At 38.9% G+C, this 24894-nt stretch overlaps 1 protein-coding gene and 1 long non-coding RNA gene across 3 annotated transcripts; both read right to left on the reverse strand.

The window, feature by feature from the left end:
* Nucleotides 1-81: 81 nt before the first annotated feature.
* On the reverse strand, nucleotides 82-818 carry LOC126621345 (uncharacterized). The gene is made up of 2 exons (XR_007622891.1): nucleotides 569-818; nucleotides 82-344 (listed from the first exon to the last, which is right to left on the reverse strand). It is a non-coding gene; the product is annotated as an uncharacterized LOC126621345 (long non-coding RNA).
* An 11645-nt stretch (nucleotides 819-12463) lies between these two features.
* On the reverse strand, nucleotides 12464-16530 carry LOC126621347 (uncharacterized). 2 transcript variants are annotated; one of them, XM_050289785.1, is made up of 5 exons: nucleotides 15856-16530; nucleotides 15160-15422; nucleotides 14088-14225; nucleotides 13042-13290; nucleotides 12464-12900 (listed from the first exon to the last, which is right to left on the reverse strand). In XM_050289785.1, the coding sequence occupies exons 1-5, from the start codon at nucleotides 16430-16432 to the stop codon at nucleotides 12787-12789; spliced, it is 1341 nt and encodes a 446-aa protein (XP_050145742.1). In that variant the 5' UTR covers nucleotides 16433-16530; the 3' UTR covers nucleotides 12464-12786. The 2 variants fall into 2 exon arrangements, with proteins under 2 accessions (XP_050145742.1, XP_050145743.1); XM_050289786.1 differs by having other exon boundaries at nucleotides 13042-13281; nucleotides 15856-16529.
* Between the last annotated feature and the right edge of the window lie 8364 nt (nucleotides 16531-24894).

Below are 24894 nucleotides of genomic sequence, written 5' to 3' on the forward strand. Positions count from 1 at the left end.
TCTTTTGTTTTCTACTGGTGGCATTCTTTCTCGTTCTTCTTCCTCCCAGATTATATTGTACATGCAAGAGCATAATTAAAATGAAAAAATGGTAGAACTGTTCTGCTTATTAAAACTAAGAAACTAATCAAAGTGTGTAAAGAAAAGAAAAAAATCACAGCAATTGAATACAAAAAATAAAATACATCAACCAACGAAGATACAAACCTAATCAAAGTGTGTAAATCCCCGAGATGCTTTGGTGCATTCCATATCCTATTTTGCCGCTACAGTCCTGGTGAATTGATGGTCCCTCATCATCTTTTTTCTCGACTGCCCTCATCATCCTTTATATCTTCCTTCAGCTAAGATTAAAGCAAAAACTGAAACCCTGATGATTCCCAAACATGCAATTGGAATCTGAATACAAAGAAAACATGAAATTGGAGGACCATACAGAATTGGGCTGGGGATTGGACAACACTGACACCATTAAATATTATAATACAGAATTGGGTGGAGAAACTCTGAATTTATACTATAAATATGACTTCTGGACCTTGTAATTATACTATAAGTATGTGCGTACCTTTCTGCATAGCAAGAAGATAGTGATGAAGCACTCTAATTTTGCTATTTAGCATCTTGATGGCACTGTGAATTCCTGTAAGATGAGCAGCCACTGCACACAACCTAGGTTGTATTAGTTTGTATCACAAATATAAACCTTTCTTATAACTGGATGATCCCACGCTCACTCAAACCATGTATGATATCTTCAATTGCCAAGACAGTACCAAAAAACGCAATGGCTAAAATGATCGAAAACATCCCATTGAAAGTATAGACGATCTGCTAGCAACCTAAAATCCCAAAATCCCAAAAACACGTCTATAAACAATTCAAACTTTGACGTGATTTCATAAATGGACGTGGGAGTTTGAAAAATGAACGGAACTGCTATACAGTTTGAACAAACGTGCTGGACGTGGTGATTCTTTTCCCCACGAAATTATTTTCTTTTCTTTTTATTTTTAATTCTGTTTTGTTTCTAATGTTTTTGTGATAGAAGTATCCCTGTATTTTGATTGCATTATTTTCAGCCAGTTATAGTTTTTTTTTTGTTTAAGGGGCTTTTCGGTCCAATTTTTTTTAATGAAGCCTTGAGACACTAAAATGTCCTTCTGGCTTTCTAATATTAGAGATTGATTTGGCGTGTCATATTTAGGCCCATAATATATAGATTTGAAGAGAACGAAAATTACAAGACTCGTTGAAAGCAATGAGCCTGGTCAGAATTTGGCAGCTTAACATTGTTTAATAAATCAAAACGGGGTTTTAATATTTTAAGAAGTCCTCGGTTTTTTTATTATTTGTTTATATTTTTTTCCTATAAGAGTCTTAAAGGTTTATAAATAGGTCATCTTGGGTTTTGGTTTGTAGTCTAACTCATATTATCAATTAAATTTTAGAGATTTTTTTTAGGGATAGTTTAGTTGCAGTCCCTGATTCCTAACCGTTATAGACTCAAATCTTATGTATTTTAGATTTTTGATTGAAGTCCATCATCTGCTACATAAATGACATAATAATAAAAGAGATTATAAAAAAAAGGGATTTTAGTTGCTTATGGGTGCATTCTAGATTATTAAAAAAAGGGATTTTATTTTTATAAAATGAGTACATTTATATAATAAAATTTGGCTACATTATCTATATATATAAAGTGAGCACCCTAAAATGATGAAACATTCAAAATACCATAAATTATCCTTTAATAATTTCATAAATTACAATTGAACCAAAAGAAGCTAAAGTATTTAACCATATTTTTATTTTGAATGAATTTAATATTTAAAATTATAGAAAAAAAAAAAACAAAACCTCCCACGTTAGTGGGGGTTTCAAGTCATTAATTCATTTCTTTTAAAAAAAAATAATTTTTTTTAAAATATGTAAATTAATTATTTAAATAAAAAAAATTATAAAAATGTCAATTGCCACATGCATACGCGTGTGGCAAGAGGCTAGTATATATAAAAAATTGGTACATTTACATAAAAACGTGGGTGCATTTTATATAGAAAACAATGGTTACATTTTATATTAAAAAAAATAATGGTACATTTTAGATTAAAAAATAAATAGATTTTACATTAAAAAATGGTACTTACAAAAAAAATAGGGATACATTTTACATGTAACAAAGCGGTACATTTGTAAAAAAAAAGGGTACATTATAAATAAATTATGGGTACAAATAAAAGATTAAAAAAATTATGAGTACAAATAAAAGTTTAAAAAATAAGGGACAAAAAGATATTAATATATGGGTACAAATTAACATTTAAAAGAAAATTGGTACAGTTTAAAAAAGGAAACTTTAACGAAAAGCTCCCGGTACTGTTCACTTTAATGAAAAACCACATTTTTTCACTAAAAAGTCAATCATAATACTATTCACTTTACCTTTTATTTTGTTCTTATCGTTAAAACTCAAAGTTTTCAAGCCATTTTCATTAGTTTTCCTTTTAAAAGGAATGATTGCAAATTAAAAATGGGTACAAACTAGAAATAGAAATATATGATAAAAAGTTTAGCCATAAATATAATATATCAAATGTATCGTTTCTAACACTAAATGAATATATTTAAAAATAAAACCTAATTATCTTGACATGTAAATATTTTGTTTTTGAATAATTAATGGCGTTTATTAAAACCGAAGAACTTTGATCAAAATTTGAAAAGGAATAAGGTTTTAATTAATGGAGTAAAAAAAAGTAAGAATGAGAACCTAATTTCTTCTATTTCTCAGTGCATTTTAGATTGTTGATGGAGTTCAGCTCATGTTACATAAAATTGGCCTTTCATTTGTAGTAACATTGCTAAGCCTTAAGCAGCTCATATAACCACATTATGTTATGTAACAATGCTTTTTATTCATCGTAAGTTGAGATTTGAGCGAAGATTCAAGCATTTGTATGTTGCTTATTATGGAAAGATTGCCATATGAGAGCATCAAGGTGGTCATCAAGGGATGGCCACAGAGCGACTTACCGGTCGAATAGTACTTAGAAAAGATGTGAATGTGATTGTGTTTGCACTTTGAATTTAACTTCTACCAATAGTTGTACGGCCGAGCAAGTAACCTTTTCTCGACCTAGGTTATTACTCTAGCATGAAGGCAAGGCTTTGAATGAACAACCAAATGGTGAAGGTGAAGATCAAATGAAAAAGGGAAGGGAATTGAAAATAAACAAGATTGAAATTAATCTAGTCATGAAAAAATAAATTAAATTAAAAACATGAATGCAAATGAATTGAACACGCAATAATGGAAATGAATAAACAGTGAGTAATCTAAATTGCATATGGTAACGAAATTTGAATTCATCTTAACAAACATGTTGATTCAAACTTGCAGTTTGTAAATGAACGAAAAGAGAGCGCAAGACACAGTGATTCATGGCCTGTTAATTTAACATGTAGTTCTTAGATTTAATTTAATTTTTCTTTTTAAAATTACTAAATATTAAATAATTTAACTATATTCATCATTGTGTAATTGAAGTTCTGTTTGTCATTGTATTGAGGTTGCAATTTGCTTACTTGCCAAACTTTTAACGTGTTTCGGGAGTGATACACATGGAGAATACCAGTGGCTACGCATCCCAGGTTTAAGCATTCGCTTGTTGTCTATTTGCCATACATGACGATAAAGGATGCCAACAAATTTTCAAGTCATGTTGGCTGATTATGATTGGATTAGTCTTGGGTTAGGTAGAATTTGATTGAAGAGGCTAATATTAAGTATTTGTGGATTAATTTTGGCGTCGTTAGATATAAAAAAAAGATATATATATATATATATATATATATATTTTGTAGGAGATTCTAATTTTCTCTATAATAATTAATATCAGGGGCATTTGATCTAAGTCTAAAAAATTCATCGCTTACGTTATAGTTGTTCTAGCTGGTAGTGCTATTCCTGGATTCAAGATGATAAGTGGAACTCCATGTCCATGGATCACCGACTGGTGATAATCTTCTGCAGCCATTCCAAACGGTGCTGCAAAAACATAACGATGTATTATATACAAAGCCAAGCAAAATCTGTTCCACACACTTTTCGAAGACAAAAATACACAAATCTAAGCCGCTGTTTCTTTTTCTTTTGTTTGTTTATAAGCATTCGCCCTCGTTTAGAAGTAACAACGCCATTTCGAAGTTGGAAAGACAAAATAAAAAATTGGTAGAAACTCGTGGAAATTTGGCTCACTTATATTTATATAAATTTTTGTCTCTTATCTTAAAATCCAATTTTATAAATAGTTTCCTCCAATATTTCACCGAATTCCATAAAGCAAATATATTATGGTGGTTAAAACCTAGTTTACTCCCCTCATTGGTGAAGAAAAGCGTAGGCACAACAAAATTTTAATTCAAACTTACAAACAAAATGAACGAGATATGCACAAGCGAGAATCATTCTAATAACATGTAACATGTCACACACACAAATATGCTGCACACCAACACCATCACTATCCTCGTGACCTTTTATACATATCTTAACCTAAACTTTAATATTTGCCTTGTTGAAATTGTTATTAGCACTTTAAAATATTAATTACGTCTGTCTTTTGTTTTTGACACTAAATAGTTAAAGATTACTATTTTGAAGCAATGATAACAGCCTTATTTTATTAGGAAAACTAATGAAAAGAGTTTGAAAACTTTGAGTTTTAACGATAAGGACAAAATAAAAGGTAAAGTGAATAGTACCATTGTGGAGCCAAAAATATTCATTAGGTGACACGTGGACTTTTGGACAAAAGAGGACAAAAATACCCTCGAGGCATACCGGGTTTCCTACACGCGAGCAGTGGAGAATCATCCATCAACCAAGACAGAAGTGCCCAAAATAGGTAACAATTCAAAGTCCATCTCATCAAATCCTTTCTACAAGGTATTTCTCAAACACATTCCTTTTAAATTATGTTAATTGGCTAATTAATGGGTTTATTGCCTAATTAACCCATTGATTGTCAATTAAACCATCCATTATATCCAAATAACCACAAAATACATCCAATTCAACCCTAAAACACCACATGGCCGGCTATCCCCATTTCAAAACCTAATCCATCACTTTTTTCTACCTTTTTCACCATTTCTTCATTTTTATTACCCAATAAATTCAAAAACCACCAAAACATTCATTTTATGTTTAATAGCCAAATAAATTGGTTAATTAAACCTAAATTAAACCTAAAAACCCTAGTCACCTCCTATCCCTATAAATATACTCCCATTCTCACCAAAAAGCAGATTCCAACACTTTGGCAAAAATCCCAAAATTCTCTAAACACTCTTTCTCTCTAAATTCTAACTTTGACATCGGAGGTTCTTCGGCCAAAGCCCCCCCCATTCATCGTGGGCGCGTGAGGCTCTTGGCCTTAACCTAAGGTGTTAATTGTTTTGTAGGTGCAAAATCGTCCAAGATCGAGGAGGAAGAAATTTGCATCCACAAATTGGTGCTTTCATTCAGAGTTGAAATCCATACTCGTAGAAGACTCTCGCACAAAAATGTTTTTTCTTTATTTTCTAGTCCATTTGAATATTTTTCATACGTTCTTATTATTAGAATTTTTTACTTGCAAAGGTTCTTTGATAAAACGTATAAGCAAAATATAATGGCTAGAAATTTAGAAAATTCTATAAGTGAAAATTCTAATATACAAGAAATGGGATTGCGGAGATCTGTGAGGCAAAATGCGACAATAAGGGGAGCGGCATCACCATCACGAGTTTCCACCATGGGAACCACCGCGGTGGCTACCTCGGTAGCCACCCACGGCGAGGTCCATGGTGCCTTCACCACGACCACCATGGGAACCACCGCGGTGGCTACTTCGGTAGCCATTCGTGGCGAGGTCCATGGAGCTTTCACCACGGCCCGAGCCGTGCCATCCAAGGCTCACGGTACCAAGACCACGACCCAAGCCGTGCCATCCAAGTTTACGTGGACCCAAGCCCAAGCCTCGCATTCACATGCACCGCGCGTTGAGCAGCCTGCTTCCGTCGAGCAGCCCACTCCCGTGGCCCAGCCTGCTCCTGCCAAGCAGCATGCTCTCGTGACCCAGCCTGCTCCCGACGAGCAGCCTACTCCCGTGGTCCAGCCTGCTTCCGTCGAGCAGCCCACTCCCGTGGCCCAGCCTGCTCCTGCCAAGTAGCCTGCTCTCGTGACCCAGCCTGCTCCCGACGAGCAGCCCACTCCTGTGGTCCAGCCTGCTTTCGTCGAGCAACCCACTCCCGTGGCCCAACCTGCTCCTGCCAAGCAGCATGCTCTCGTGACCCAGCCTGCTCCCGACGAGTAGCCCACTCCCGTGGTCCAACCTGCTTCCGTCGAGCAGCCCACTCTCGTGGCCCAGCCTGCTCCTGCCAAGCAGCCTGCTCTCGTGACCCAGCCTGCTCCCGACGAGCAGCTCACTCCCGTGGTCCAGCCTGCTTCCGTCGAGCATCCCACTCTCACGGCCCAACCTGCTCCTGCCGAGCAGCCTGCTCTCGTGACCCAGCCTGCTCCCGACGAGCAGCCCACTCTCACGGCCCAACCTGCTCCTGCTCTCGTGACCCAGCCTGCTCCCGACGAGCAGCCCACTCTCACGGCCCATCCTGCTCCAGTGGCTTTCCAAGCAGCCCAAGTCGACCCAAGACTATCTCAACCATCCGGACCTACCATCGAGCCGGGGGCATTCTCACCACATTTTTTCGCGGATTTGACATTTCCCAATTCAAATCTCGCGCCCGGAGTCTACCACATTTCCACTGCCCAAGGAGGCGCATTCCTTCCAAGCTCTTCCAATCCAAATGGCGAACAACACTTGTCTCGACAAGTCATAGAGTTAACGAGCGCCCATGCACAACAGACAACATTGGTGAATCAACTTTTGCAACGCATCGGGATCCAACGTGCCCCGGACGAGGTATCCCGAAGTAGGACAAGGGCAGACAAACCTTTCTAGCAGCGTCCCGGCAAGCAGCCATTCGACCAGCCACGAGCTGAACGTTCAGGCAGTGTACATTCCCGATTAGGCCCCCGAGATAGCGTATACTCTCGTCTTAGCGCGCAGAGGAGCGTGTACTCTCGACTAGGCCCACGGATGAGCATACATTCACGGTTGGGGTCACACTCCGATAGTCAACATGAGCAACCTTCCGGACAAAGTGTTCATTCGTGGCTAAGCCCACAAGGAGCATCATCCACCTCACATCAGAGTAGGCAGCACGACGGACGGAGAGAAGCAGTCACTCAATCCAACTCAAGTTCAACCAGTAATCTGCGAAGAACTCGCTCGCCTGCTAGGAACGCACCACATGTACTGCATCTGCGGCATAGACGAGCCAAACACATGGAAGAGCATCCTAGACCAGCAAGTCATGGCTGGGGGCAGCCGAGAGCTCCGCTACCCCAACAAAGGCAAGTATGCACTTTGGGATGAGGCTCGCCAATGCACATTCAAGGACTTGAAGAAGCACCCGACATCACCTCCCTAGAAGCAGCGGAGGACTTATTCACATGTTTGACGGTATCTAAAGTAGCAATAAGCTCTACCATCATTCGAGAAGAGATGGGGGCCCGACTACCTGTATTCCACAGTTACCTGTATTCTACAGTTCAAAAGCTCTCCTCGATGTTATTAAAAATTCAAAAGCTAACTTTGGCGATAGTTGTTGCAACCCAGAAGCACAAGTTTTACTTTCAAACGCATGCAATCATCCTCATGACGTACTATTCTGCCCAATCCAGACACGCGACGATAAAGGCGTAGACCCTGGCGGATGTAAAGTTTTCTGACGAACGTAACACTGGAAGGACACACTCGAAAGCAAGTTTTGTCCTCGTCACCCTAAAAGATTCTACATAGGAGCAACATGTACCGGCAATTGAGTACCATTTCTTGCTGCGCATCACACAGCCCTAGCCGACCCTTGCTCAATGATTCAACTTTAGAGTGGCCCAATACCGGCAGTTGAGCATCTCCTGCTGCGTATGACATGGCCCCATCTCCACATCTCCCTACTGCGCCTTCACGCTGAGCCTAGGTGACGCAACAGAGCGGCCCAACGATGCCTCAGAAGTAGCCGAGCACACTCTAGCTGCGCCTACTCCACCCGATGGAGACTTCTGGCATTTGCATGTCGACGACGCAGAAAAGCCTTCATCACTGCCGGCAGAGAAGGCTCCAAAAAGATGGATCCCATCTGGGAAGGTCCGTACAAGATCAGCAGAGTAGGGGGCAAGAGTAATTACACCCTCGCCACCATGAAACGGCAAAAAGATTGAAAAGCAATGGATGGCCTGCAATCTGAAGAAGTACCATGTGTGACTTCCAGCTACATCAAAACCCGAAGACTCAATAAGCTCGACGGGCACCACCTCACAAGCTGAGGACTATCCAGTTGTTATGCAGTTCCTACCTTACAGCTAAAGTTCTCGTTCTTTTCACTCGTTTTTCAATGAGGAATTTAGAAGTAATCACAACTTGGCTTGGCTGCATGCTTACAACAACTAATCATTCTTGCACTTCAAAAGAAGACTGCGCCCTTCTTAGGGACTTATCGCAGGAATTGCGCCCCCCGAGGGACCAACCATGCTCTCCAGTGCAAGAGGGTAAACCAATTCTCGGACACCCATATGGGTCAGCTCTCCAAGACGGGAGGATAAACTTTACACTCCGAATATCCAGACGTGGATGAGCCTGGCTGCCCTAGTATAACTAGATGCACGATGGCTTGCGCCGGGATTCCTAGAAGTAGCCGCAATGGTCTTTTTCAAGGCTTAGCTAACTGAAGGATTTTGGGTCTCTTGGCCTAATCCGTGGGGAACCGGGCCCTAGAGACGGAGAGGGCACATTACGCAGTACATCCGATGGACGACTGCCCTGGAATCCTAAAGCTGCTACCGAGTGCACTAAGGTAGCCTACGGATTCCGGAAGACTGCCTACGGCTTGCCCTTCGAGCAGTAAAGCCGCACTAGACTTATACAACCGCACATTCTTGTGAAAGGTTAAACAAGCTAGCGCGCATATACGAAGTTTTATCCACTGCCGACATGCTACGTAGTCGATAAGCTTCACTTTTGCCAAGCGCGGAACAACCTACACCAAGTCCTAAAGTGTTGTGATACTTGCTACGCAACCTACGGAATTGAAGAAAGTCAAGGTTAACAGCCTAGTGGTTACGCGGACTTGTCTGCTTCTGTAAGTAAGGCATCTGGCTGCCAACCCTATGGCTAACAACTTTGCAAAGTTCTACACCAACACCTACGGCTGCATAGGCTACGCGAGTTTGTTTGCTTATAAAAAAGTAGCATGCCTGCCACTGGTTTATCAAGTCTAAAGGTTAGGGCATGAACAAAAGAAGTGAAGATGAAGAAAAACAAAGGAAAACATGTTTATAAACAACTAGCAAAGGCCGAAAGAGTTCAAGCAAAACAAAAGCTACAAGGAAAAACAAAGAAAATCCTAAAGGCTACCTAAAATACTACACTACAGCAGCTTGGACATCCCACGACTACTCGGTCGCCACACCTTCAACAGTCGTAACGCTCTTAGCAGCGGCATCATCCGACGCTTCATCCCTGGCTGCCCCAGTCTGGGCATTAACTTCTCCAACTACTTCACCAATGGAAGCCTTAAAAGTAAAAGCAAGCAAGTCTTTCGGAGAAATAGAAAAGGTCTTAAAACCTCAAGCCCATCATTCTCACCCTTCAGCTGCTCATTCTTCTTAAGCAGACTAACACGGACGCGCTGCAGCTCATCCACTCTCTTCTTAGCATAAGTAGCGAAACGAAGCTCAGAAATTGCAAGCTTAAGATCTTGAATCTGAGGCGAATCAATCTCAGCAGCAAAGGGAGCATGCTTTGGCGCCACTTTAGCAGCAGAGTCCACCTTACCACTCTTCATAATAGCAAGTCTCTACAAAGGTGAACCGGACTTGGCTCCCAAAGAACGTCCTGGTACAGACTTCGGCACTGGGGGCATGATAAAACCTTTACGCTGAGTAATCTTATCCACAATTGTACTAGCCATTCTCAACATGGAAGACGCCACATGCTCAGATCTAGCAGCCTTACATTTCTTCCCATTGGAAGAAGTCATGTCAATCACATACCTCTCGGTAGCAAGCGGACCCTCATGAGCAGCAGAAGAAGTCTTCAGTTTTTTCTTAACTGGCATCTCATGAGCAGGCGGGGAAGATCTCTTCTTTCCATCTTCATTCATAGTAAGCTCCACGACAGCGATCAGACTAGCCAATGCATCCGCCTTGATCCTCTTTACCTCCTCTTTCTGGAGCAGCCCACATTTCTTTCAGCAAAGAGGACTAAGCAGCCAACGACATTCATGGTACTCAGCAGGGGAGCTCAACCCAGTATTCCAGCAGGCAGAAGGCCTGCATGCCCAACATTCCAGCAGCCCATGAGACCCGCAATCTCCTTATTTCTCTCAATCGCCAGCCTAGCCCGAGTCAGGTCCAAGAGCCCAAAGGACATGAGCCATGCGGCTCGCCTAGCACTGCGCCCCAACGCCACAATCCGCGACCCTAGTTGCACAAGCTGCCTTTTGGCTCAAGCCAAGCCAAGCTGCCCAAGCAGTGGTCCCTGCCACGACATCTCCTCGGCCCATGCCGAGCCAACTCCTGGCCCCTGTCAGCCGATGTGCCGCACCACCCCGATGGCTGCCCTGCAATAGCACTATCCAAGAATAAGGCAAGAAAAATTAAATTTTTCTTACATCGGTGCGGCACGAAGAAGACGAAGAAAGCAACGAAAGACAGTCATTTGCACGGGCAAGATGTAGAAGATTGCTAGAGGAGGGGGAACAAATATCCTCTAAGCTATCTCTCTCTTGTAGGGTAGAATAAATCGCTCTCCAAAGTTGATTTAATAACCCACTTAAGGTGGACTTAAATAGGCTTTGAGAGAAATTTATTTCCCTTTCCTAGAAGGATCTAATTTCCTATTAAAGAGAGAATCAACATCAAAATAGGAAGCAATCTTAAGTTTCCTAAAGCAAGAAGATCTCTACACCTGCTGCCCTTTTCTGCGAGCAGCCCAACAGGTGTGGGGGCATTTGTGGAGCAAAAAATATTCATTAGGTGACACGTGGACTTTTGGACAAAAGAGGACAAAAATACCCTCGAGGCATACCGGGTTTCCTACACGCGAGCAGTGGAGAATCATCCATCAACCAAGACAGAAGTGCCCAAAATAGGTAACAATTCAAAGTCCATCTCATCAAATCCTTTCTACAAGGTATTTCTCAAACACATTCCTTTTAAATTATGTTAATTGGCTAATTAATGGGTTTATTGCCTAATTAACCCATTAATTGTCAATTAAACCATCCATTATATCCAAATAACCACAAAATACATCCAATTCAACCCTAAAACACCACATGGCCGGCTATCCCCATTTCAAAACCTAATCCATCACTTTTTCTACCTTTTTCACCATTTCTTCATTTTTATTACCCAATAAATTCAAAAACCACCAAAACATTCATTTTATGTTTAATAGCCAAATAAATTGGTTAATTAAACCTAAATTAAACCTAAAAACCCTAGTCACCTCCTATCCCTATAAATATACTCCCATTCTCACCAAAAAGCAGATTCCAACACTTTGGCAAAAATCCCAAAATTCTCTAAACACTCTTTCTCTCTAAATTCTAACTTTGGCATCGGAGGTTCTTCGGCCAAAGCCCCCCCATTCATCGTGGGCGTGTGAGGCTCTTGGCCTTAACCTAAGGTGTTAATTGTTTTGTAGGTGCAAAATCGTCCAAGATCGAGGAGGAAGAAATTTGCATCCACAACCATGATTGATTTTTTAGTGTAAAAATGTGATTCTTCGTTAAAGTGAATAGTACCGGTGCTTTTCGTTAAAGTTCCCTATTTTATTTGGGCAACAACATTATGGTTTGGGTGAATTTTATTGTTCTTTTGTCTTTCTTCTGCTCATTTTCTTTTGTGAATAGACAAAATAACATGGAAATTGCTATTCATGCATTTGATTTTACCTTCCACACATCTTTGTCAATTTTTTGTCATTGATCTTCAATTCATTCAATCTGAAGATCGAAAATTGAAAGAAGTGTGTAAGAAGTTTAAGTATGTGGATAGTACTATCCAATAACAAATGAAACGTAGCCCGCTTACGGTTGGGCGCACTAACGACAACACCTGAATGAGCAAATTTTGAAAGTTCGTGGTACTCAATTAGTGAAATTAAAAGTAGGGTACACACAAGTCCAGAGGAGCGAACCGCATGGTACAAAAAACATATTTAACCAAAAGTAAATTTGGAAGGATAATACTTGTTTGATGCAGATGAATGGTTAGAAAATCTCCAAATTTAATGACTTTTTGCACATACGATCTTTAATTGATAATAAATAAAATGAACGGTTCTAATTTTGATGTTTGCACGGTAAAGGTATATTAATCATAAGTGGAGGGACAAAGTAGGTTTCCCATAATCGGAAACACAAGCATTATCCAAGTTGGGATACCATGCAACCAATATATTTTCCTGAAACCATTTTTCTAAAGGGTAAAAGTCACATCAACCAGCATTGCAAATAGTAGGCCCTGTGCATTGTGAGGCAAAGTTCTTCCTCTTCCACCTTATTGTTACATCCAGTATCAAAGCATTTCTCATATCAATATATTACAGCAATGCAAAAACACCAGGCATCGTCTCAAGAGACAAGTAACGATCCATACGCGTTGTGGTATTACAGCTCATCTCGGGAACCTGCGATTTTCCCATGATCGACATAAGACGCGTACGCCTTGATTATAGATTCATAAATTTCGATTCCTTTCAAGTATTCGTCTTTGTTTAGAAACTGCAACAAGGTGATAATTTATGGTTAAACTACTTGGTTGCAGATCAACTTATAAAATAAAAACCACAGAAAGACAAGTTCACAAACGCTTAAGGATGCAAATGTAAACAGAACAACCAAAATATCAGCCTGGCTACTCACCTCATTGTGGTCATGAAGAAGAATGGGAGTGTTGGCCATCGGAGAGAATCCAATTGCTGGCAAGCCTAGATTCCGGAAGTAGCGAGCATCTGTTGACGCAGGAAAAATCTCTGGCTTACCAAGTTTCCCATTCGCTTTTTTGACAGCATCTTCAAGAAGAGCCCACCAGGGGTTTGAACTGTCAGTTGCCGTAAGGATTGGCTTCCCCGACTTATCAAGCACCGAAACCTTCTGCTTGAACTGCCCATGCTACAAAGATAAGTAGAGAAATATTCCAAAATATTCCGTTCGATTCAAATCCGAAACCAAATTCCGAAATCCGAATAAAATTGGATAGGAACTGGAGAACTATAAAGTCATGGAGATGAAATAATTTTTGTTTGTATCTTAGTATAGATGAGTCATACAACTCCCATAATTTTTTAAATCAAGAAATTTCGATTCCGAAATTGGAAATGATATGCATTTTCAAAACATTTTGAATGGGAATTGGAAACATGTATTTTCTGATCTGATCAGACCGAAAATCAGGCCTACATGTACGTATGCATGAAAATGCACAAGCTTTCAAAATTTTAAATATTATGTCTTCCGTAATCATAGTAGTCCGTACTTCTAACTGATGCAATGCACCTAGGCTAAAGCCTGAACATTTTAAGAGCTTAGGACAAACTTAATGGACAACATATCATAAATAGTTAAAACACAGAATACTTGGTAAAGACCACTGATGACTTTTCCTGGCAATGTGAAGAGCAACAACAGAAGGACATTACAACACTGTTACACTGGTCCGTTTGTAACTTTGTGTCCATTATTTGATCAAGCAAGATCAGGAGGTTAAAGGATCACTCATTAGTGCACTGCAACCATTGTAAACGCTACATCGGTTTCTTAGTACTGCCTATTTATTAAGGTATTTAATATTTAATAAAAGCAGACTATATTGAAGTGTTTTTCATACTGATTTACCGTATATAACTTTTAAGTTCTTAAAGTATTCAATAATTTTGTACTTGATAAGATAAGATCAATGTGCTAATTACCCTAAATGTCATGTTGCGTGAAGTAGGGGCCCATTCTTCAGCTATCCTTTTCTCCAAAGACTCCTGATCAGCAATTGGTGGGACCCTAATATCAAAGCCTGCTTCTGCTTCAGATGGCTGCATATTCATTACAAAACCCTGGCAGACAAAAAGGGAGAGCATTTTTCATCAGAGATGTTGTTATCATGACTGCATAAGGGAGGAACATTATGATCCCAGGTTATGACATAGACGATAATTTCATTGCCAACTTTTGCAAGAATGAATCTCGGCACTTGCCAAATCAAGCTTAACATTTTACGTCCTGCTCCTGTAATATCAAGTGATACATGCACATTTCATCACACGCTTATGTCTGAAGTGATAATGTAATGATGTCCACTAAAATGTGTCACAAGTGTCTATGAATCAATTGTTTAAGAATTCTCTTTAAAAGATTGTACCCAGTGCACAAGGCTCCCGCTTTACGCAGGGTCTGGGAGAGGTGAATGTCGGCTAGCCTTACCCCCATTTTATGGAGAGGCTGCTCCCAAGTCTCGAACCCAAGACCTACCGCTCATGGGCGAAGGCATTTGCCATCTCACCAAGTGCGACCTCTTAAGAATTCTCTTTATAAAAAATAAAATATTATTTAAGAATTCCAATGAAAATCCTTTCCAACACTATAGCGGTATAGCCCCAGAAGATGAGAGTGAGATTTATAAGAAGGCATGAGTTCAATAGCACATACAAGTGATTCTGCTGATTAAGGAGCAAACAACAATATTCAGTTTCATTCATGTGTAGGCGAATCAACAATGCAGTATAGCATATTGTAACAAAATTCCCTTAGGTCCCTCCAAACAATTAAAAAAAAAGGTCGTACCCAGTGCACAAGGCTCCCGCTTTACGCAGGGTCCCTCCAAACAATTAAATTAATAAATTCTAAACATGAATATTCCTTACTGATGTATAAGTTTCAGTTCTGAAACTTATTTTCATCCAAGAAAAGTAAGAGTTCTATTAAACCACGAACTCCATTTAAGCCAGCATCAAGTCATGAAGAAACCAGCACCAAGGTGATTCAACTTACAGTTGGAGTCGGGGTGCCAGCTTTCAGAAACACCATATTAACAGAGATGACCTCGCCTTCAGCCTTCAATCCCGCTTTCACCAAATCAAACTGTGCAGCCCGGAACCGCCTCACACTCTCAATGCTTTTCAAGAGATTCTCCATGGCAGTGTTGTCATAGAGCTTAGCCCCATGACCAGGAGCCCCAGTAGCCTTGATCACCAGCCACATGGGACACCTCTCCGCATAAAATGCTCTGTAAGTCTCAGTCGGCGACGCCAACCCTGTTTTTTTTTCGAGTACACCCATTTACCAAATAGCACAATCATTAGAAAACAGCAAACCAACACAACGAAAGCATTAGTACACCCAATTAATCAAACCAATAATAAAACTTACAAATCACCAGTGAAATCAGTTGCCCAAATGACACAAGGGCTAGCAATTACCAACTCAATACCAGATACTGACTAGGAGGCGGAATTATCCAGATGATAACATCACTAGCCAATAGCAAACCAATAACAAAAACTGTAAAAAGCACTACTCTTTTGAATTAGCCAGATGATAAAATCACTAGCAATATCGAAAACCGTAAAAAGCACTAGTATTTTCAATTAGCCAGATGATAATATGGCTAGCAAATAGCAAGCAAACAACAAATAATTAACAAGAACTAGTAACAGTGAGCAGTATCATAAGGTCTGATTAGCTCACCTTCATCAAGCACAATTCCGACGTTCAATCCCTTGAAAACATCAGATTCAGCCAGCTTCTCAGCACCGTCGTGTCCCCCAATCTCCTCATCAGGAACAAATGACAAATAAACAGACCTTTTGGGCTTAAACCCAGAAGCCTTGAGCCGTCGAATCGCCTCCAAGTACTGAATCCCGACGCACTTCATGTCCTGGGACCCCCTGGCGTAAACGTCGCCGTTCGAGTCCAAGTTGGCCGAGAAAGGGGGGTGTACCCACTTGTCGTGCTCGGCCGGAACGACGTCGGTGTGGGAATTGAGAAGAACGGAGGAGAGGGAGGGCTCGGAGCCGGGCCATTTGAGGAGGACAAGATGCTTGCCGGGGACGAACTCGAGAGTCTGGGATTCAAGGGAGAGGGACTCGGCCTCGGAGAGAATGAAATCCGCTGCTTCGCGGTACTGGGGATTTGGGTGGGCCGTGTTGATTCGGAGGTATCGTTGGAACCGCGAGATTATCGGATCGTCGTCGGATTGTATGGCCGTTGATTTTGATGAGAGCAGTAGCAGAGAGATTATGCAGAGATTGAGACGAAGCTCCATTTTTTTTTACTTCTGTTTTTGTTTCGTGTGTGTTCAGTGGATAAGTGAGAGAGACATCAGAATTTTCTATAGAAGATGAAGGTTTCTCAAAGCAGTTTTCTTACGAAAATTTTCATTTATCAATTTTGTAACACATATATCTCATTATTTATATAATAATGCATAACGTACCATCTCGTATATTGGTCACATTGAAAAATCTATCCTTACAGCGGAAGTACAATGAATATTTTCATTAATTACCAAATGAATACACACACTAATATATAGCCTTTGGCCATGTACAAATATTCCTCATAACAAACTAACCAAATAATAATAGCTTATAACAAACTATAGTCATGACTTGGCATCTTCATCTTTACGCTCCCCTCATGCATGCCAAACTGGAAAGAATTTAAGGTTCCAAGTGAGAGCTTGGACTGTAGAAATAGAAACTTGTTCTTGGACAAACTTTTAGAGTGTATATCAGCAATTTGATCCTGACTGCAGACATATTGCACCTGAACTAAAATGGCAAGAATCAATTCTCGAATGTAATGATAATCTATTTCAACATGCTTAGTGTGGGCATGGAAAACATGATTTGATGCAAGTGAAATAGCTGATATATAATCTCAGTTGCAGTATGTGCTAATGATCTTTATTCAGCCTCAGTGGAGGAACAAGCCATTGTAGGTTGTTTCTTAGCACTCCAACTTATCAAATTAGAACCCAGAAAAAAAAACACAAAATCAACTAGTGGATCTCCTGTCAAAGGTGCAGTCTGCCCAATCTGCATCAAAGTATGCTGAAAGTTGAAGAGGACCCTTTAAGAAATGGTTTCTTTAAGAAACCTGAGAATCCTCTTAGTTGCCAGCATATGAATGTCAGTGGGAGAATGCATGAATTTGCAGACTTGGTTGACTGCAAATGATATATCTGGCGTGGTCCAAGTAAGGTATTGGAGGCCCCCAACTAATTATTTGTACTCTTTGGGATTAGACAATGGTTGGCATTAAGATCTAACTTAGTTGTACCAAAAGGTGTACAACAGGGTTTCGCGCCATCCATACTTGTTTTCTGCAACAAATCAAGTAGGTATTTGCCTTGATGAAGAAATAAGCCATCAGCAGTTGTACATCATTCCAATCCCAGAAAATAGTGCAGATGACCCAGATCCTTAACTGGGAATAAAGTGTTAAGTTTATGAATGAATTGATTGCAAGTGGAAGTATCTGGACCATTGACAAGTATATCATTAACATATACTAAAACAATAACTAGTGCTTGAAGAACAAATAAAGAAGCATCTGAGGGAGACTGTGAAATCAAGAGACCTGAGAGCTTCAAACAATTTGTCAAACCAAGCTTTTGGGGCTTGTTTGAGTCCATACCATGACTTCTTTAGTTTACAGACATGAGTAAGTAAATTTGAATCAAGAAAACTAGGAGATTGCTGCATAAAGAGCTCATCTTTTAAGTCACCATGTAAAAATGCATTGCTATTATCTAATTGGTTAAGAAACCAATTGAATTGGACTGCAAAAGTAAGGAGAATTTTGATTGTCATAGGCTTTGCCACTGGACTAAAAGTTTCTGATAATCTAACCCCTCTTGCTGCTAAAAACCCTTGGCAACAAGTCTTGCCTTATACCTTTCTAATGTACCATTAAGGTTTTTTTCATCCTAAAGACCCATTTACATCCAACAAGGTTCTGAGATAGGGATGATGGAACCAAAGTCCATGTACCAACATACTGAAGTGCATTGAATTCACCTTGCATAGCTTTTCTCCAATGTTCATACTTGGCAGCTTGAATACAAGTAGTGGGAACAAACTCAGTAGATAGGGGGCAAATGATGTTTTTGTAGCAGTGTATGCCTTGGGTTTGTGAATTTCATTTTTGGATCTAGTGGACATAGGATGAATATTTGTTGCAGTGGGTTGAGACTGCATAGATTGAGGTTGATGAGAAGACAGGGGTGAAGTAGTAGTAATAAGTGTAGGTCAAGGTATATAATTGGTTGAAGTGGAAGATGGTACTGAGATAGGAGTAGAGAGAGTAAACTGAAGATCAATAGGTGAAGGATATAATAGTAAAGTGTTCTGAGCTTGAATTGGAGAGATGCATAGTTTGAAAAAGAAAGGTTTTCTAATAAAAAAAGCACATGCTTGGAAATATACACTTTGTGTGTTTGAGGATCCAAACACCTATAACCCTTATGTTGCAAGCTATAACCAAGGAAAACACACTTTTTACTCTTCCTATCTAGTTTAGACTGCACATATGGCTTCAACCATGGATAGCAACAACATCCAAATTCTTTAAACCTAGAGTAATCTAGATAACTGTGAAACAACAATCCCATGGAGATTGACTTTTACCAAAGATAGGCCATCAATTAATTAAGTAAAGTGCATTAGATAGAGCATCTACCCAATTTTGATGAGGAACATGAGAAACAACTAAAAGAGTCCTAGTTGTTTCCACAAGATGTCGATGCTTTCTTTCCACACAACCATTATGTTCAGGTATATGTGGACAACTTAATTGATGCATAATACCATGAGATTGAAGATAAGATGCAAAAGAAGGATTTGTAAATTCACCCCCTAAATCTAAATGCAATGCTTTGATTTTAATTCCAACAGAAGATTCAACATAGAGCTTAAAAGTTACAAATGTAGAGTACACTTTTGATTTGGTTTTCAAAGGAAAGAACGAACCATACTTTGTAAAATCATCAACTATTAATATCTAAAACCACTTACATAAGTGATGGGTGCAAGATCTTAGACATCACAATGTAACAGTTATAGACTATGAGATGCTGATGAAGTTGCAGCACCAAAAGGTAACTTATGATTCTTAGCAATTGCACAATCAGAACAACATAAATCAACTAAAGTTTTGCCTTGCACAACAAGTTTATTACCAGAGATCACTCTTCAAAAAATGGAAGAGGAAGGATGACCCAATCAATTGTGCCAGAGTCTGAGAAGAGCTTTGACACTGATGAAAGCTGAGAATGGAGTTGCAGCAAGTGAAGAAGAGCTTTGTAGAGGAAATAAACCATCCTTAACTTGTCCTTGCGAAAGCATCTTCCTCGTAGAATGATCATTGATAGTGGATCCATCAGAATCAAGTGTTAAAGCACATAAATTATCTTTAGCAAACTGATATGCAGATAACATGTTATGTTTCATATAAGAGACATGAAGTACATTATTCAGTTTAAAAGAAGCATTGGGAGTGTGCAGTGAGGATAGACCAATATTGTGTTATAGATAGACCTTTACCATCGCCAATGTAAACTTTATCTTCTCCAGTATATGGCATGAGAGAGTTGATATTACATATATCATTGGTGATGTGAGATGTTGCACCAGAATCAATGAGCCACGAGGGAGAGAGTTTCGAACCATAGTGAGCACACATAGCTTGGCAGGTGGAATGCGACCAGAGATGTCAGGATTCATTCGATCAAAGCAATCAATTGCTTCACGACTTGTGGAGCCACAAATTTGACAAGGAACATGTTGTCCAGAGGAAGATGAAGAACGATGACCTTGAAATTGTCTACGATTTGACTGATTTGTGCGATTGCCTTGATAATTGCCTCTGTTGCCACAATTGTGATGAAATCGATTATCACGATTGTTTCGTCCTCGATTGGAATTGAACCAATAAGAATTCTGAAACGGCTAATGTTGGGCTACGAATACTTGTTGTGGCAGTGGTGTTGGAAGCAAAGATGGCTGAGAGTTAGTTGAGAATGCGCGAAAAGACTTAGTGGCGATGAGGGGTAGCTTTCTTGCAACGAGACATAGAAAGTTCCTTTGTGAGAAGTAGACCATGGAGCTCATCCATAGAAGTAGAAGATAGACGGAGCATGGTCAAGTCAATGAATGACTCAAACTCATCTGGTAATCCAACAAGAGTTGCAACAATGAGATTGCAATCAATTACAAAAGCTTCAGCAATAGTGAGAGAATCAGAAATTTCTTTGATTTGCTGCAAGTAATTAGCCATGGATTGAGTGCCCTTCTGAATCGATTGAAGCTCAGAGCGCAATTGATGAATATGAGCGTCAAATTGCAGCGTAAGCTTGAGCTAGAGATCTCGAGAAAATGAAACACCTACTGTGAAAAGGATTACTTCCTCCAACAATGTGGAATTTAACCAGATTAGAAGGTTTTGATCATTCTCATTAAGGGTGGAAAAAAAGACCAAAATTCTCAAACTGAACCGAACAGAAAAAGTCCTGAAAACGAACCGAAAATCTCAAACTATTCGGTAGCCGATCGCGAAAAGTTTGGTATGGGTTTTGGGATCACATATGTTTTTATTCAATAATCCCAAACTGAACCTATAAATATTCTAATATAATTTTATATGGGAATTGTTATTAGCACTCCAAAAGTCTCATTCTACACTTCTCACAAGTGTATTTTTCTTTCTAATTATAGAAAGTTTGGAGTGCAAAATGAGATTTGTAGAGTGCCAATAACAATTCCCCTTTATATATAGTTGTATTAATAATAGCCACTACATTTGGTTGAGATTTCATTCATTTAAAACTTAACTCTCTCTTACCTCACTTCCTTACAGACCTCAGACTCTCTCAACCTTCGAATACAATTCCTGCAACCTCTACTCCCTCCCAAACCCCCAAAACCCTAAATCCCCAACCTTCTTTGTCTCTTTCCAGTGCCCAATTGCCCATCCACACAAGTAGATGGGGCTCCCCACTAGCGGCAGCTAGCTATCATGGTCAATTTTGCTTCATAAGTTGTCAATGAGAAAGCCATGTAATTGATGAGATGAAAATTTTATGGTTAGCAAGAAATGAGGACTAGAAAGAGAGTGATTAGTGTAGAGTTAGGGAAAATTTTACGCGTTTCGGTTTGGTTTAGAGTTTTGGAATCTCGTCCCGAAAATTATTGTTTTGGGATTCGGGCTTTGGGTTTCGGTTCAGGATCCCAACCAGAACCAGCCCTACTTCTCATACTAGATCTCAAGGGCAGGATTCAGAGATCGATTAGGCAAAAATGGCAACATGCATGGTTCTATTCCATCGATGATTCCAAGGAGCTTGTAACGCCTGAAGATTGGAGCGAAGAAGGAACACCATGACAAGTAATTTGTACGCTTCAATTTGATAGGCACCATGCTTCCAATATCGTAAGAGAGGTGTAGGAATTTGAAGAATTAGGGTTTGAGGAATTTGGAGTCGACAGAGGCACCGACTCATTTGGAGAAGACGAATCGGTCGGAGACGCCATGGAAATTGAGATAAGAGAGATACTTTCAGAGATCGACGAGCACAATCACAGCAAACTGACCAAAAAAAAAATCCGAGATTGAGAAGCAAGAAGATGACCAAAATTGAAGAAGCCGCGAGGCATGAGGCGGTTAATACCATATAGAAGATGAAGGTTTCTCAGAGTAGTTTTCTTACAGAGGAAGTAAAATGAATATTTTCATTAATTACCAAATTAATTTTACACACACAATTTATAGCCTTTGGCTATGTACATTCCCAATAACAAACTAACCAAATAATAACCACTTATAACAAACTATAGTCATGACTTGACATCTTCATCTTTATTTTCTCCATGGGACATAATAGGGGTATAAAAGTCACTTTAATATGTCGCTTTACATATTTTTCCTTTGATGTTTACTAAATTGAAAGTTCTCTCGCCTCACTATCTCTACCCTGGAGACCTTTTCTTCTCGGTCAAATTGAAACACATATTTTCTTGTTCTCTCTTCTTTCTCTTCGAAGGTGACACTCCTCCATACCAACGCCGGCGTTCCGTTTCAGATCGAAACAGCTTCAGTTATTGGTTCTCTTTAATTTTCAAACCCCTAGTTTGTAAACTTTATCAGTTCATGCAAATCAAAACACGTAAATCTTACATTCCTGGTGAAGACGACATGATAAATTTTTGGATGAACAAACTTGAGGACGGAATAAATTAAAGCACATCTATATGCAAGTTGGTGGGGAGTTCTCAATTGTGGTGTTAGCATTTGTTGGAGGTGACTCGTTGCAGTATTTTTTTTGTTGACAAATGCAAGCATTGGTAGGTCTAGGATTCTAACATTGGGTGATCCTAATCAAGGCGTGCTAGCCGTTAATTGGGTAGAGCTAGAGTCTAGCGCCTATGCACCTAGACGGAGCCTAGGAAGGGGCCTAAGCGAATTTAAGTAAATTTATTGTATAACATATAAATAAGTGTCTATTTACACTTAAAATTTTTAGTTAGCTAGGTTTATTATTTAAGAAATAACATACAAAAATATTATAATTTTTGTTTTAGTATTTTAGTGAACTTGATGGTTGAGATGAAAATAATTTATGGTAAATTTTAAAAAATAACGTTGTAAAAAATATGGTATAAAAAGCATTCCTTAGCAGGGCCGGTCCTGAAATTTTGAGGGCCGGGGCAACACCAAAAAAAGAGACCTAGTATTTCATGTAAGAAAAAAATCAATTGTTATGGTGTTCATATTTATGCATGCTGATTTAATTTTTCTTTGATAAAATGATATCAGAATGTGAGGGATTTTGCTAAGCAACAAGATGGGATAGCCATAATTTGATATCTAACTCGTCATTTAAGAGAGTCAAACCTAAGATCTTCAACTTAGTTTGTGAATTAGATAAGGGTATACAGATATTTCACAAGCAAAAATCAATAAAGTATGACAACTATTTTTGTATAAAACTTATAATTTTTGGGATATTTTTCTAATCTACTGCTCTTTTACTAATATGGGGCCCTCATAAGAATTGTCATATTTTTGTATCTCTAATTTTTATATGTAAAGTTATATACTATGAATGAACATTAAAAATTCAGAAAAAACCAAATGGATGCAAAATGTTACTCATTTTTTCTTGGCTAAGAAAAGAAAACTAACCCTGACATGATATTGAAACATAACATCGTTGTTAAAATGAAGGTTTTTCAACCAAAATGGTCTATGAGATTTGCATAACTCATCACTTTGATTTCTGAAATTTAAAATAAATAGAAGTGGTCATTGAGTTTGTCCACCATCAATCATTTTGGTCAATCATTGAAAAATTATGCTAGATAAGAACCAAATGACAAAAATACCTCAATTTAATAAACAATGGACCAAATTCTTGGTGGACTTATCATTATAATAATAGAATTTTTTTTTTGTGCCCTCAACTTTTTGAGGCCCCGTGCGGTCACCTTGGTTGCCCTAGGCCAGGGCCCTGTACTTGAGCAATACATCATCCATTTATTAATTAAAGAGAAAATTAGAATGCCCTGCAATGTTTCTATAGTTTTTAGATTAAATATTCATCCCTTTTAAAGATTTGTTTAAAGATTTGATTAAGGTGCTTTGAACAATTGCCACCTCAATAACTTTCTATTTATTTAATTTCCATGTCATTTGTTTGTACCATACTTGATCAATCTTGAAACTACCGAGCACTGGTCAACGTTATACCGTCAAGGACCCAGAAGAGTTTCCCTCCAGACAGGAGGCCAATACAGCGCGACACGTGTCGACATCAGAAGCCAATCATAGCGCGACAAGTGTCAACATCAGAAGCCAATCACAACACGACACGTGTCAATGTCAAAACAAAGCTAGAAACTCTCTTCTATAAAAGGATATCATTCTCCCAAAATATTTCCTAATGTCATTTGTACTAAATAATTCACTAGTACTCACTAAAGGAGAACTTGAACCTATGTACTTGTGTAAACCTTTCACAATTAATGAGAACTTCTCTACTCCGTGGACGTAGCCAATCTGGGTGAACCACGTACATTTTGTGTTTGCTTTCCTGTCTCTATCCATTTACATACTTATCCACACAAGTGACCGGATCAATCTAGCGAAGGTCACAAACTTGACACTTTCTGTTGTACCAAAGTCCTCACTGATTTTGTGCATCAACATCATTAATTTAAATGCATATAGAGGCATAAGGTAGCTTAGCAACTAATTGCCTATAATATACGAATTTAATTTCGCCAATCCCCTTCTACACATTAAATGACATTTTTAATAATAAAAAAATAACTAATTCCTCATTTCCTCATTATCAGTATTAAAAAAAGTTCTCTTTCTATTAAAAACGTCTCAATAAAAAGTCCAATACATATTTTTTTCCTAAGAAAACTACATTAACTTATTAAATTGCATGTATAGATATATAAAAATTATACTTAAAACTTATGGTACATTTGAGAACAACATTAACTTATTAAATTTCACGTATAGATATATAAAAATTATACTTAAAACTTATGGTACATTTGAGAACAAAAATATCGACTTTTGGTACGTTTAAATTTCAAATGTACCGAGAAACCAAATTTACCAAAAATTTAAATGTACCATAAAACCAAATGTACCCATTGATATGTAACTCATTTGGTACGTTTAGATTTCAAATGTACTGAGAAACTAAATGTA

The sequence above is a fragment of the Malus sylvestris genome, chromosome 5, assembly GCF_916048215.2.
Source record: "Malus sylvestris chromosome 5, drMalSylv7.2, whole genome shotgun sequence".
In the NCBI taxonomy this organism is placed as follows: domain Eukaryota; kingdom Viridiplantae; phylum Streptophyta; class Magnoliopsida; order Rosales; family Rosaceae; genus Malus; species Malus sylvestris.

Excerpts from the sequence above, each read along its gene's own strand:
- LOC126621347 (XM_050289785.1), bottom strand. The coding sequence starts at position 16,432 with ATGGAGCTTCGTCTCAATCTCTGCATAATCTCTCTGCTACTGCTCTCA. Across the intron at positions 15,423-15,855 it reads CGGAATTGTGCTTGATGAAG|GGTTGGCGTCGCCGACTGAG; the intron begins GTGAGCTAATCA and ends AAAAAAAAACAG. Across the intron at positions 12,901-13,041 it reads TTCTTCATGACCACAATGAG|TTTCTAAACAAAGACGAATA; the intron begins GTGAGTAGCCAG and ends ACCTTGTTGCAG.